General features: G+C 38.3%; 1 protein-coding gene across 3 annotated transcripts in view; it reads right to left on the minus strand.

Moving 5' to 3' along the window:
• Nucleotides 1-15,176, minus strand: part of MSH3 (mutS homolog 3) — a 137,591-nt gene that overhangs the window by 92,102 nt on the left and 30,313 nt on the right. For all 3 annotated transcript variants that reach the window (XM_045848096.1, XM_045848095.1, XM_045848097.1), the window contains exon 9: nt 1,909-2,018. In XM_045848096.1, the coding sequence (XP_045704052.1) occupies nt 1,909-2,018 (110 nt within the window). The remainder of the gene's footprint in view (nt 1-1,908; nt 2,019-15,176) is intronic.

Genomic DNA, 15,176 nt, shown 5'->3' on the forward strand with positions numbered 1-15,176 from the left:
GGGACTAAGGAGTACAAATTGGCACTTACAAAAGAGTCACAGGGATGTAAAGTACAGCTTAAAGAATACAGTCAATAAAACTGCAATAACTACACATAGTGTCAGGAGGAGACTAGACTTATTGGAAGGATCGTGTCATAAGTTATATAAATGTCTAATCACTATGCTGTATACTCTCTTCCTTGCCTTACTTTCTTCATAGCACATATCAGCTTCAAACACACTAACTTATTTTATTGTACGATACATTCCTCCACATTAGAATGTAAACTCCAAAGGGGCAGGAATTTTTGTCTGTTTTATTCCTTATTGCATGCACAATGCCTCACATAATTGGCATTCAATAAAAAGTAGTTGAAAGAATAAATTCAAGTTATATCCAACAAATATACACAATTATGTATGTTTATGTACATATAAACATGTTCATATATAAACATGTGGAGTTGTACATAAAAAATTCATAAAGATTTGAGGGGGGACTTTTACTTTTTTCTGTATACATAACTATGTTTTGACTTTTTTGCAATAGGCATTTATTACTTTTAGAAATAAAAAATATTATGAAATATCCTATACAAATCAGTAATGTAAAATATCTTATTAATTTCAACTATAACTTTGTATAAAAATAAGGTGTAAATAAAGAGTTAAAACCCCTTCTTCTCTTGTGAGAATTTCATCTTCTTTTAACTTTCCAGCCCCGTTTCCCAGGAAACCCGACGAAGATGAAATGTCAGTGAGTTATGAAGTGGCACAGCACATGGTACAAATGGCCTGAAACCAGTAAGTTGCACCTGAACTGGGAGAAACCATAAATACCTGATTCCAGAAATTTGGCCTTCCCTTATAGTGCACTCACTCTTTGAACTTGTCATGTCTTTTGTAGAAATTCCAGCAAGGGAAATGGGTTCCTCTGGAACATGGGGCATCTGAGCCAGACAGACCCTGCACCCACCTACTGAGAGTCTCCTTTCTTTGCAGCTGAGCTGTCACTGGCAGAGGGGGACATGTGAGCACCAAGGGCTCTGTGAACTGCCACAAAGACCGCTAAGGACTACTTGCACTAAGAGGGGAACATGTGCCCTGACGGCAAGCCAGGTTGTCTGTCTGCTATCCTAAGTGACCTGACGCCAAGCACGGCTTATGGTAGTCTTATGACTCACTCTTGTCTTTCACGGAGCGTAAGACGATGATGACCCCTCATTGATAGTGTCGCAGGCTGGTGTCGTAAGTAGGTTACATGCTCAGACCCTCAATTCAATTTGGCCAACTCACCATGAGATTAAAAGGGAAGGGGAGAGAAATGCTAACAAGACACTGATGCCTGGGAGGGAGCTGCTCTGCCTGTGGTCCAATGGTGAAAGCTCTGCAGCCTGTGACAAGGGATAAAAATGGACCTGAACATCTGTGGGGTTGGCAGGCATGAGGGATACAGACCAAAGCAAGCACTGATACCTGATGGAAGAAATGAGAATTAGGCAAATAATGGTTACCTAACATATTAAGACCTTGTCTTTAATGTTCTGGTATTTAAATTCTGGTGATGAACCTTTTGAAATGCTACCCTTCATGAAGAGATATATCCAAATGTCCTATAAAATTACAAAGAAAATAATGGGTCATCTTTCAGGATAAACAAGAAGAAAAACTGGTCAGTCAGTATCTCCTTACACTCCAATGAATATGTCAAAAATATCAAATTACTAAGCGGTCATAACCACAAAGGAAGAACTACAGTGGTGTTTTTCATGAGTGCAAGAACAATAAACTCTTCCCTCTATTTCTTCCAGTTATGCATTGGTAACTATTTAATTTTTATTAAATTGAAAGTCAAGCTTGCACCTTTATCCAAACCTCCATTTGGTTAAATTTGAGGACTTATGCTAACACATATATAATATTTACCTTTGATGTCAACATCTTTTGCATAAAACTCTGTGACCACCTGGAAAGCATGGCTGTATTCAAAATACATGTTATCCATCCTTTCCACTCGAATTCTGTCATCCCGCACACTGAAAGAAAAAAAATGAAAATTTCAAAAATAATTCTCCATACTCTTGAACTGTCTGTATTTAGGCCTTGGTGTAACTGAAAAAAAAATAGTCATTCTTTATTCCCTCTGAAGTTAAAAAAAAAAATTTAAAGTTTCCCTATTGAAAAGTTCCATTTCACAAATTATAACTATTACTTTTACAACTGGTATTTTATACCACCTGGCACATTGTGAGTACTTTACATATATTATCATCAAGAAGTCACTAAAATTAAGGTCAATTATTTTAATAAATACAAAAGAGAGAAAAATGGGGAAGCATCAGTGCAATTTAATTGCATCATTTGTTTAACTACTCCAGCTCCAGGATCCACCACCAGTGATTCTTTCCCGGAAGCAGGGGTGAAGTCCACGTCCGGCGTGCATTTGCTAACTCCACTCACACCGTGGCCTCCAGTCAAATACAGCCAATTCCCCTTAGGTCAGCTCTCACTCTTTATTTAAAATGGTTCAGTCATCTTTTTAAAATTTTACATAAATATATATAAAATGTGTTTTTTCTTATGTATGAACATTCTCATACATGTCATTGTTTTATAAAAATAGGATCACGTTTTACAAACTTTTCTGCATCTTGTTTCCTTCACTAAGCAGTAACTCTTGGAAATTCCTCCACATAAAGTAACCTAACTACAGTTCATTTTTTAATAGCTGAAAAATACCTCTTCGTATGTAAAAGCCCTAACTTTTACATGCTATTACAACCATTTCTTTACTATCGGATATTCACTTGGTGTTAACAGTCTGTCACATGTTGCTTTAAAACATCTAAAAATAAAAATAAAACATTACAGATGTATAACACCCCACTGTTAAGGAAAGCATAATTTATAAAGGACATATAGACAACAACAAGGAGGGGTGGAAATGGGGGAAGGAGGCAGGGAGGGCTGGGGTGCTGGGGAGGGGTGGAGGGAAAAGGCAGAAAATTGTACTTAACAATAAAAAAAGAAAACATGACTTATTTATTAGTGTCTTTTCTATCTAGCAATAATGTTCTATCACTTTTAACTGGTTGTACTCACTCTTAGATATACAAGGGTGGACAAAAGTAGGTTAATGATAATAATAAATAGAACAATAATTAACAAATAAGTAATAATATAAGAATAAACTGTTCCATGTACTCACAGCTGTAAACCTGCTTTTTCCCATTCCTGTACCAAAGATTAATACTACTGTAATGGAAACTTTTACTTATAGTTACTAAAGTATTACCATTGGTGTGCATGGGCCTATCAATTTTTATATGTAGCAACAGTGCTCAACACTAATTGATTTTTTGGCATCATTTGTTTAAAAAATTGTTTTGTCTCTCCTTTACAAATTCTATTCTTCATTTCTTTTCCCTTCCTCATTACACTGCTGGCTCGGACATTCAGGGCTGTGTTGGACAAACGTAACACTAACAGGAATCCTTTGTCTTCTTACTGACACTAACAGGAATGCTTCTAAAGTTTCAACTCCTAAATATAACGTTTGCTGCAGGTTTTGGAATGACTTATTAGTCTAAGGTTTGGTAAAGCTTCCCAGTTTCGGCAAAAAATAAAATTTTAGCATAAAGGATTACTGAATCTTACCTAATGTTCTGTCTACATGTGTTAAAATGATGATGTGGTTCCTCTCACTTTATTTCTTAACATATTCTTCATATTTTCTGATGCTGAACAATTCTTGCTTGCTTTCCCAGGATATAATATCCTTGTCATGATGTTCTGTGTTGCTCAAATAAAGTTATAAATTGATTTCTTTGTGTTTTAATTTTTTTCCAGGAAATCTGTGCTAGCATACTTAGCTCCAAAAGCTTTTTCTGTTCTATTACAACACTAAGCAGACATAAGTGGATTCAAGAAGAAACCTAAGAGGGAGGATTTTCTCCCATCTGTGGTGCTGAGGAAGGATTTTTCCACCTTAATCCACTGGAGAGAGAGTGTGAGCCCAACTACTGCAAATCTCTTATCAATGTTTATCTTCCTGTAGACTCCCTTAATACCTGGATTTTACGAAGCCTACAGCAAAGTTATTATTTAGCAAACCAAGAAGCAATGAATGACCTTACATGTGCTCTACAGTGTTTTTGTACAAGTTCCAAGAGTGAACATAAGAGGCAGCTGGTAACTCAATTACTGTTCTAATTAACGTTTTGTTTGATAAGCAGATAAGGATTTAGAAACCCATTAAATAAAAATGGATTTGTCAGTTATCCTTGAAGCTTTCATGGCAGTATTACAATAGTGTTAAATTCATCATTCTGCAATTTGTACATTAAACATTCTCATGCAAAATTTTTTTCACAAACCAGCTGTAGTTAAAATCTCAGATCTGTGTTTTCCTGGATTTCTCAAATTCAGTCAAGCTGAAATACTTGTATGCATAATGAGTCATATCCAACCAGATTTTTGTCAAACTAGATCTTAGTAAATTTCTACATTAAACACAGACTGTCCATGACTTCCGGACAAGATGGAGGCTTAGGTAGATACACTTTGCCTCCTCACATAACCAAAAAAAAGACAACAACAAATTTAAAAACAAAATACAAACAGAACTGCCAAAAAATCAAACTGCATGGAAGTCCGACAACCAAGGAGTTAAAGAAGAAACATTCATCAAGGCCAATAGGAGGGGCAGAGATAGGCAGCCGGGATGGAGAGGATACACAGCAAGGCAGCTGCTGGAGGACCAGTGGTTCCACACTTGCATGCGGACAAACTGGGAGGAACAACTGGGGAGCCAGGGACCCAAACAGACCATGCAACACAGGATTCCAGCTCAGGAAAAGAAAGCCTCAAAACCTCTGGCTATAAAAAGCTGTGGGGGTTGCAGGGACAAGAGAAATTCCCAGCCTTACAAGGGAGTTCATTGGAGAGACCCACAGGGTCCTAGAATGTACACAAACCCACCCACCCACCCAGGAATAAGCACCAGAAGGGCCCAATTTGCTTGTGGGTAGCAGGGGAAGTGACTGAAAGCCAGCAGAGACTTGAGCATGCAGTCTTGTTCCCTCTTGGGCCCCTCCCCCACAGACAGCACCTCAACACTGCAACGTAGGTTGCCCTACCCCAGGAAATACCTAAGGCTCCATTTCTTACTAAGTAAGAGGCACGATGAGACAAAGAAATACAGCCCAAAGGAAAAAACACATCAAAAGCCCAAAAATAGAACTAAGCAAAGAAGAGATAGCCAACCTATCAGATGCAGAATTCAAAACACTGGTAATCAGGATGCTCACAGAAATGGCTGAGTATGGTCTCAAACTAGAGGACAAAGTGAAGGCTATGCAAAGTGAAATAAAGAATAATATATAGGAAACCAAGAGTGAAGGGAAGGAAACTGGAACTAAAATCAATAATTTGGAGAAGGAAGAAATAAAAATTCAATCAGAACAAAATGAAGAAACAAGAATTCAAAAAAATGAGGAGATGCTGAGGAACCTCCAGGATAACTTAAACATTCCAACATTCGAATCATAGGGGGGCCAGAAGGAGAACAACAACAGCAAGAAATTGAAAATTTATTTGAAAAAATGAAGAAGAATTTCCCCAATCTGGCAAAGGAAACAGAATTCCAGGAAGTCCAGGAAGCTCAGAGATTCCCAAAGAAGTTGGACTCAAGGAAGCACACACCACAGCACATCCTAATTATACTACCCAAGATTAAAGATAAGGAGAGAAGTTTTAAAAGTAACAAAAGGAGAGTTATCTACAGAGGAGTTCCCAAAGATTATCAGCTGATTTCTCAAAAGAAACCTTGCAGGCAAGAAGGTGCTGGAAAGAAGTATTCAAAATCATGAAAGGCAAGGACCTACATCCAAGATGACTCTATCCAGCAAAGCTTTCATTTAGAATGGAAGAGCAGATAAAATGCTTCCCAGATAAGGTTAAGTTACAGGAGTTCATCATCACCAAGCCCTTATTATATGAAACGTTAAAGGGACATTTCTTCTTTTTCTTAGATAAGAAAATGATCAAAAATATGAACAGTAAAACGACAACAAACTCACAACTATTAACAAATGACCTAAAAAACAAAAACAAAAACTAAGCAAACAACTAGAACAGATTCACAGAAATGGAGATCACAGGGAGAGTTAACAGCAGGGACAAGGAGGGAGAATGGGGTAAAAGGTACAGGGAATAAGAAGCATAAATGGTAGGTAAAAAATGGACAGGGGGAGGTTAAGAATAGTATAGGAAATGGAGAAGCTAAAGAACTTATATGTACGACCCACGGACATGTACTAAAGGGGGGGATTGTGGGAGGAGGAGGGGGTACATGGCGGAGGGGAATAAAGAGGAGGGAAAAACTGGGACATCTGTAATAGCACAATCAATAAAATATACTTAAAAAAACTAAAAAGCAAAAGTCAATTACAAAAAAAATACAACACAGAACTGTCCATTTGATTTCTTCAAACTGGAGTCTATAAAATATCCACATCAGAATCGTGTGCAACACACAATAAAAGCGCAGGTTCCACACTGCAAATGTGTTGAATCTGGACTCAGCAGGAAGCCAGGGGCTTGCAGGGCGATTCCCAGGCGAACTGCAGACTGAAAACACTAGTCTACATCAACAATACTAGCAGCCACCCGAGGACAGAATACAAAGTAGAAATGTAAATCCTCTCCGATAATAGTGTATGTTTCGGCTGCTATATTACAGAGGCAGTAAATATGTTCTCATCAAAAAAAGATGATTTTTTAAAGTCATCTATGGATGCTCCTGTACTTGACCTGGTCTGCAATATTATGGACACACCTTCCGTTTCCCACCCTCTACAGAGGCTGTCTGCTCCTCCCTGTGCCACGGCGGCGAACCCCTTTCTGGGACGGGGGGACGAACATCAGGATGTGGGTTTCAGTCATTACATGAAGTATGCCAAGCCAGACTGTTTTAAAATAAGATTTCTAATTTTTAAAAATTATTTTTATATGTAACATGCCTCTCTGTTGCCAAATAGATTGTTTTTGAAAATGAAATGGTGATAAAACTCTCAACACATGTGCAGCCCACACTAAAAAAATAAAGGTTGGGGGAAGGACTGCAGACCCAATAATATCTTTTAATGTCAACTTGATGGCTCTCTGGCATTGAGTAACAGACCACCTACAAAGATTGTGAACTAACATTCAACTGTGACCAAACAAATGGCAACTTACCAATTTTATGATCTATGTTGACCTTAGAAACTGTAATTTTTATAGACAAAAAGAGCCTTGTTAAAGACTGACAATCTACTCTAGGAAAACTCACAAGACCTCTTCTGACAGTATACTTACTGATAATAATAATACTGTTTGAGATCCAACCTTCCTGGATGAACGATTAATTCTCTCCTTTGAGGATGGACTTAAATAGAGGTTTAGATTGAATAAAAGAAACTATATAACATAGTTACAGTGTCTCTATTTTAGAATCAGTATGAAATTAGTCTTATCACTGCTTATATTAGTGAACTCTCACTACTTTCTTAGAAGACTAAAGGCCTTATGTGAAATTATAATTATCAAAGACAACCACCAGAACAAAAGTATCAGAATAACACCATAAAAGTAGCAAGGAAAACAGGCCACATAGTACAAGATTCTTTTTTCTTTTTTTAGATTTTATTTATGTATTTTTTTAGAGAGAGGGGAAGGGAGGGAGAAGGAGAGGGAGAGAAACATCAGTGTGGGGTTGTCTCTCATGCACCCCCTACTGGGGACCTGGCCTGCAACACAGGCATGTGCCCTGGCTAGGAATCAAACCATGACCGTTTGGTTCACAGTCGAGTGCTTAATCCACTGAGCCACACCAGCCAGGGCAGATTCTTCAAAAGATATGAAAATAGAAAATAAAATAAACTGATATGGGTATGCTAATATCAAATGTATCTGCTATATTGACAAATGTAAATTTGCTAAACTTGCCTATTAAAAGAAAATTAATCTCAGATTGGATTATAAAGGGGGGGACCTCTATACTGCAAATAGTAGCACTACTTAAATTCCGAAAGGTTAAAAATACAACAAAAGTTTGGCTGAAAAAAAATTGCTCAGGTGGATACAATAGGAAAAGGCAAATACATAAAAAGAAAACACAGGAAAAGATTTTATTATCAGGCAAGATAGAGTTGAGTACAAAAAGCACTGGCAAGACAAGGCCTTTTATGACAAACAGGGCACAATAGATGAGAAACTTTCACTGTCCTTTTAAACTACTTTTAGATTTTTGAACCACTGGAATATAGTACTTAGTCAAAAATTAAAATCTTTCATTAAAAAGAACAAGAGAAAGAAAAAGGAAGAATGGATCACAGGACTTGTGCAGGAGTTCTCAGGAGACACTGAAGTCTGGGGAGGGAATGACTGGAGTCATCCTGCCACCTTGTGGAGCAAAAGAGGAAGACAAACCCAAGGAGGAGAGACAAAGAAGAGCCCCGAAATCCAGCTGTGCCTGATACTAACCTACCTTCTAGCTTTTCACTTAGCTGAGCCAGTATGTTCATCTTCACCTTTAAGACAGTCAACTAGAAACTATGGGGTTTTAAAAAAGAAAAAGGAGTCTTCTGATGCCCAAAGAAAGAAGTGGACATAATCACTTAGAGACATGGTAACCTCTACGGAAGTCCATGTGGCCAACAGTGAACTAAGGTGAGGAAAACCCAAAGTCGGATTTCAGAGAGTCAATCTGCTCCAAACCAAAGCAACAGGCAGTAAAAATACAAGTCAGAGATTTTGGGGACCAGGAGGAAGCCCCTTCCAGCCCTCGCCACCAAGCAGAGCTGGAAGGGGACCTTAGTCAAGTTACCACTGCGGAGGAGAAATTAAAAGCAAATTTAGGGCCAGGCCCCTGCAGAATTAAAATGAGCTGAGGTAAAGAAACACACCAGGACCTACCCCCAGAGGGCAGGCCTGTTGGGGAGCAACAGGAAAGACTGAGACTTTCTTCACTCAGTGAACAATTCCTTCACTGTGTGAACTCCATGGGGCCTCGGGCAGGGCCCCAAAGCCCAGGAAGTAATCAAGAATACATGACAATTGTGTTGTTCAAAAGCCTATGAGAGATGGGACCTATTATCTTAATATAAGAAGTCTGGCCTTGGCTGGGTAGCTCCACTGGTTAGAGTGTCTTCCCAATATGCCAAGGTCGTGGGTTCAATCCCAGGTCAGGGCACATACAAGAATCAACCAATGACAGCATCAGCAAGTGGAACAATAAGTCAATGTTTCTTTCTCTCCTTTGTTCTCTCTCCTTTCTACTCTCTCTCTTAGAGGGGGAAAAAAAAGTCTGTACTAGGTAAATTCATGTCTTTCTAAACCTTTCTCCAGCTTTTCCTAAATGTTGATTTTACTTTTTTTTTCTACAGTAGTTGTTACCCTTTTAAGGTTAAGCTAATCAAAAAAATTTCTAATCTGTCTTGCAAATTGGACAGAAAAATACTTCCATCTGCAAGGAGGTCAGGAATACTGAGAGCACTCAAACTTGGGAAACGAAAGGGAAAGCACAGAGGGGAGGAAATGGGGGCACAAAGCCCTAGGACCTGAACAGGACATCATGTCTGTCTGCAGCCATGGCCTGCCGGCTCTTCTTCCTTAATCCTGTAAATCTTCTCTAAGGTAAAGTTCCCTTGTGACAATATTTTAAAACTTCCATCTTCCATCCTTTTTAATGTTTCAGCCCAACGCAATCCTGGTTCTTATTACCACCCATCTGCACATAACACACCCCTAGCTCTGTGTGCACATTCTTATTTAACAAGTGGGCCACGACTCACCTCCTCTAAGACACTTTCCCAGAAGAATGACCACATGCTGGGACAGCCTGTGCTTTCTGCTGGACACGTGGGACTGTGGTTTGTAAAGTAATACCTTCAGAAATAAAGCTACTTTGTTTTAAGCACACATTTTTTTGTCAGAAACCTTACTGCCAGAGACAGAAACACAAACTGTAATATGCATTATAAAGGAATGAAAATTTTATGAAATATTTACCAAACATTAATGATGCTGTAAAACATTACTCCTTTTGATATCCAGAAGCAGAAGTGAGGGGAGGGAAGGGAATGGTTGCTTCCTGTGTGTTTTTCCTGACAGACTGTGTAACGTAGTGGTTAACAGCATGTGCTTCGGAGCCAGGAAGTTTGGGCCAAATCCCAATTCTGCCACTTACTCGCTGTCTAACCCTAGACTCAGCTTCTCTGTACTTCAGTTTCCTCATCTATAAATCTGTGTCAAAAGAATAGCAGATCCCTCACAGGGCGTTGGTAAAGATTAAATTAGTCAATAATTACCAAAACCTCAGAACAGTGCCTAATATATATATATATATATATAGCATTAGCTTTGCTGTTATTATTACTATTATTATTACTGCTACTGCAGAATGAGAGATGAGAGGATTTGTGTGCTCACAGGGCAAGAGACAAAGGGAAGAGAGCTTCAGAATGAAAGTAGCTGGGTGGGACGTGCACAGATAAAATGTCAGCAGTGATGAATCGTCTCAGCAGCCACCAAGGCACGTCTCTAACAGCACCTTTTTCGCTCCAGGATAACAGGACGAAGATGGGGAAAATCTAATGTGTGATTTCAGAAACCGCAGTTCCTCCCCAAAATACCACCTCACCTACCTCTGATGCTTGAAATAACTTTAAATAGACACAAAGTATTTTCATTTCGTGAGCAGAAACAAAAGGAGTTACTCAATGATCACTTAAATAGTAGTCTTCAAAGATGAGAAAATATTTAGAAAAGCTAATACTACACAAAGGAAAAAAATGAACTTCAACCCCGACTCTCACACTTTGCCCCAAAATGAAATCAAAACATTTAACAGAGTTAAAACTAAAAGTTCAAACTAATAAACTTCCAGAAGAAAACATGAAAGAAAATCTTCATGACCTTGAGGTAGGCAAAAATTTCTTAGAACATAAAAAAGCACTAACAGAAAAAGAAGAAACCAATAAATCTGACTTCCATGAAAACTAAAACCTTCTGTCCTTCCAAGGTCATCAAGAACATTAAAAGTCAAGCCACAGCATGGAGGAAAATATTCACAATACATATATCTGACAGTGGATTTTTATTTAGAATCTAGAAGGAATTCTTACAGTTTAATAATCACATAAGCAACCCAATTTTTTTAAATGGGCAAAAAAATATATAGGAATAACCAATAAGCACATGAAAATATCACTGGTTATCAGGAAAACCAAGTTAAAACCAAAACAAGACACCACTTCACACTATAATGGCTAAATTTAAAAGACTGGCAATACCAAGAGTCAGCAAAGATGTGAGCAACTGCAACTCTCCTAGCCTGCTGGTGGGAGCTTGTAATTGAGGCACTGCTTTTGACAAAGTTAGTTTGGCCCATTCTTATCCAGTTAAATATATACTTATCCATACAGCCCCAAAATTGACTCTTGTTTACCCAAAATAAAAACATATGTCCATAAAAAGACTAGTACACAAATGTTCTTAGTAACTATACTGAGAATAGCCAAAAACCCAAATGTTCAGCAAGTGAATGGATGAACAAGTTTTGGTATACTCATAGAATGAGATTTTGCTGAACAACAGAAAGGAATAAAGTACAGATACACTCAGCAACAGGGATGAACTTCACAGGCACTATGCTGAAAGGAGCTGGTCCCCAAACAGTACCTACTATAATGATTCCATGTATGTAAAATTCTAAAATAGTCAAAAATACCCTATAGTATGTCACCCTATAGTGAAAAATCAAATCACTATTTGCAAAGAGGCACAAGGAACTTTCTTGGAAGACAGACATGTTCTTCTTAATTGCAGGGGGGAGGGTTCATCAACATATATATTTGTCAAAATTAATTAACTCATCCACAGATAATGTATAAATTTTACTGCATATAAATCGTACTTGATTAAAGTTAATAAAAATAAAGCTTTGGATATTTGCCATATAATTTATACAGTTACCCTAATACAAGGTAAATTTTTAAAAATAATTTATGCTTCCTATAGATAATTTTTTTTCAATTGTACAACCACAAAAGTATTACCTACCATTATATATGCCTTTGAGGAAAAAAAAAAAAAGAAAGAAACCCTAGTTTTCTGAGAATGCCAGAAACTTACATAATCCTGAAGACCCCAATCAGCATTAAAATATTCTCAGGTCAGTGGAAATGCACCTCAGACATTTTTCTCATGCATGATTAAAAGCATTTTCTTGGCAATAGACACAAAATCAAGACCATTTCACTCAAATCATGTGCCTTTTGAGTTCATTAACAAGCTCAGGCCCACCTCAGACAACCTTAAAAAGACTACTCTTCCTAATGTTTTTCTCTGTGAATGCTAACTCTAATATTATCCTAAGAAAGAGCTGCTTCAAAAAAAAAATCAACAAATTGACTAGCTTGAATTCACAGTACAATAAATTAAAAATAATACACCAACTAACTGGTGTTTCCTCCACAATTCAAGTCAACAAATCTTCACTGTTCAAGTAGCATAAGGATGAATGAAAAAAAAGGAAACTGAATGGTGTTGAAAAGGGTTGAATTATGTCCTCCTAAAATTCATATGTGGAAGTCCCAACCCCCTGTATATTAGGATAAGGTCTTTAGAGAGGTAATCAAGTTAAAGTGGGGTGATTAGGGTGAGCCCTAGTCCAAGCTCACTGGTGCCCTTGAGGTGGAATTTGGACACATACACACAAAGAAGATGGTGGTTATCTATGAGTCAAGGAGAAAGGCCCTTCCCACACAGCCCATAGAAGGAACCAGCTCTGCTGACACCTTAACTTTGGACTTCTGGTGTCCACAACTATGAAACAATAAACACCTGTTTTTAAGCCACTCTATCTATGGTACTTTGTTACAGCAATCCTAGCAAACTAATGCACCATGTACTAAAACACTCAACAGCTATTTGGAGATGTTTATAAACAAATTACTAGAATACCAAGAGGACTGGGGAAAATGCTGAGATAGGATAATATCTGCCAATTTCAAGAGTGTAAACATTCTGATCATGGCTGATTTTATTTTTTGTCTTTTGTTTATTGTTATTCTGTTACAGTTGTCTCAACTTTCCTCGTTTTGCCCTCCTCTGCCCAGCTCACCCCCCACTCCCACAGTCAATCCCCACACTATGTACATGTCCATGGGTCATTCACACTTGTTCTCTGACTAGTCCCTTCCCCTTCTTCCCACCATCATCCCCCTCACCCCTCCCCTCTAATCACTGTCAGTCTGTTCCATGTTTCCATGCCTCTGGTTCTATTTTGCTCATTAGTTTACTTTGTTCATTCGATTCCTCTTATAAGTGAGATCATATGGTATTTGTCTTTCACCAACTGACTTATTTAACTTGGCATAATATTCTCCAGTTCCATGTTGTGACAAAAGGTAGAAATTCCTTTATTCCTTTATTTACACAATGTAGTATTCCACTGTGTAAATGTACCACAATTTTTTGATCCATTCATTTGCTGACAGGCACTTAAGCTGTTTCCAGCACTTAGCTATTGTAAATAGCACTGCTATGAACCTCTAAGAACAAAAGCAGCAAGATCATACAGATTCCCTAAGCCACAAAGAGAATTCCGGAAGGTGAAGATGCACTCACTAAGCACCTGGAGAACAGGCAGCACCGAATTTTAAGTTTTCCACTTTTGAGGTTAGAAGAAAGACACCCAATAAACACCTCACATCACCACAGCCCCAGGGAACCACTGAATTTCAGCACTGTTTTCTACACTAAGCCAATATTTAACTTGGAATTGTAGTTTTCTAAAAATCATTCTTTATATCTATGTGTTTGCAGAGCATTGTATTATATCAGCACTTTGACAAAGGTAGTATTTTACTAAGATGATGGCAGGAGTGAATAAAGCATGTCCCTGAAGGAAAATCTATGCATTGTTAGTACAAAAGAAAAGATAAAGTGGAAGTAAATATGCAACCCGGAAGCAAGACAGCAGCTTCTCTCCTAGAAGCACGGGGGCTTAGAAATAATCTAAGGAAGCCCTTTTCTCGGCAGCACAGGGAAAGTGACAGCATGTGATGAGGCTAAGCTCTGTGTCTCTTTGTAGCAATAAGTAGGTGGGAAGGAGGCAGAATATGACAATCAACCTGCAGGCCAGGCTGTTCCCACTGTTCTCTGGCAAGTACAAAAAATAGATTTTGTTCTGCATGGGTGGGCAATCTCTTGTCTTAATTTTATCACCCACAAGTAAACTTCTCGATATGTGGGGGCTGACAGTTAAGAGTTACATAAAAGACTATAAAGTATACTTACCTAGATGGTAATTCATATATAAATGATACCCTGACTTAGCAACTAGAAATTGCTCAGACTTAAAAGGGGCAATAACCACTTCATGAACTACTTTCAAATCTCCAACATTTCAGTCAAAACCAAAACTAGTATTTTATTTCCTATTTGCAACAAAAGTAATGTCTACTTACATAGTATTAAACACCTGTCAGTTTTCAGCTAGTATAAAAAATAAGGCAGAAGAAACTGAACATCCAAGGAAGAGAGGCAGTGTCTGACCTAATTCCAGTAAATAGTCATTGATTAACAAAAAGTTCTTTGAAGCCACCATCCACCTTAAGAAAACGATTTTACATCATCACCCATACCAACACATATTGATAGTGCACTACTCTTCATTAACATCACAAATTACTATAAACTTAATGGTTTAAAAACAGCACACATGTATTATCTTACAGCTCTGTAGGTCAGAACTCCAACACAGGTCTCACCAGGCTAACTCCAGGTGTCAGCCGGGGTGTGTTCCTTTCTAGAGGACCTTGGGGACAATCCGGTTCCCTGCCTTTCCCGCTGCTAGAGGCAGTCTATACTCCTCGGCTCGTGGCTCCTCCCTCCACCTTCAGAGGCAGTGTTGGTGGGTCAGACACCACATCATTGCATCATTATGACCTCCTCTTCCTCCTTCTCATCTTTCATGTCTAAAAGACTCTTATGATTAATGAGACCCACCTGAATTAATCAGGGTACTCTCCCTATCTTAAAGTCATCTGAGTAGCAACTGTAATTCCTTTGCCACTTAACCTATTTACTGGCTCCAGGGACTGAGACATGGATATCTTTGGAGGGCCACCACTCTGCCTACGGGA

The sequence above is a fragment of the Phyllostomus hastatus genome, unplaced genomic scaffold, assembly GCF_019186645.2.
Source record: "Phyllostomus hastatus isolate PE091 unplaced genomic scaffold, TTU_PhHast_1.1 phas_contig_58, whole genome shotgun sequence".
In the NCBI taxonomy this organism is placed as follows: domain Eukaryota; kingdom Metazoa; phylum Chordata; class Mammalia; order Chiroptera; family Phyllostomidae; genus Phyllostomus; species Phyllostomus hastatus.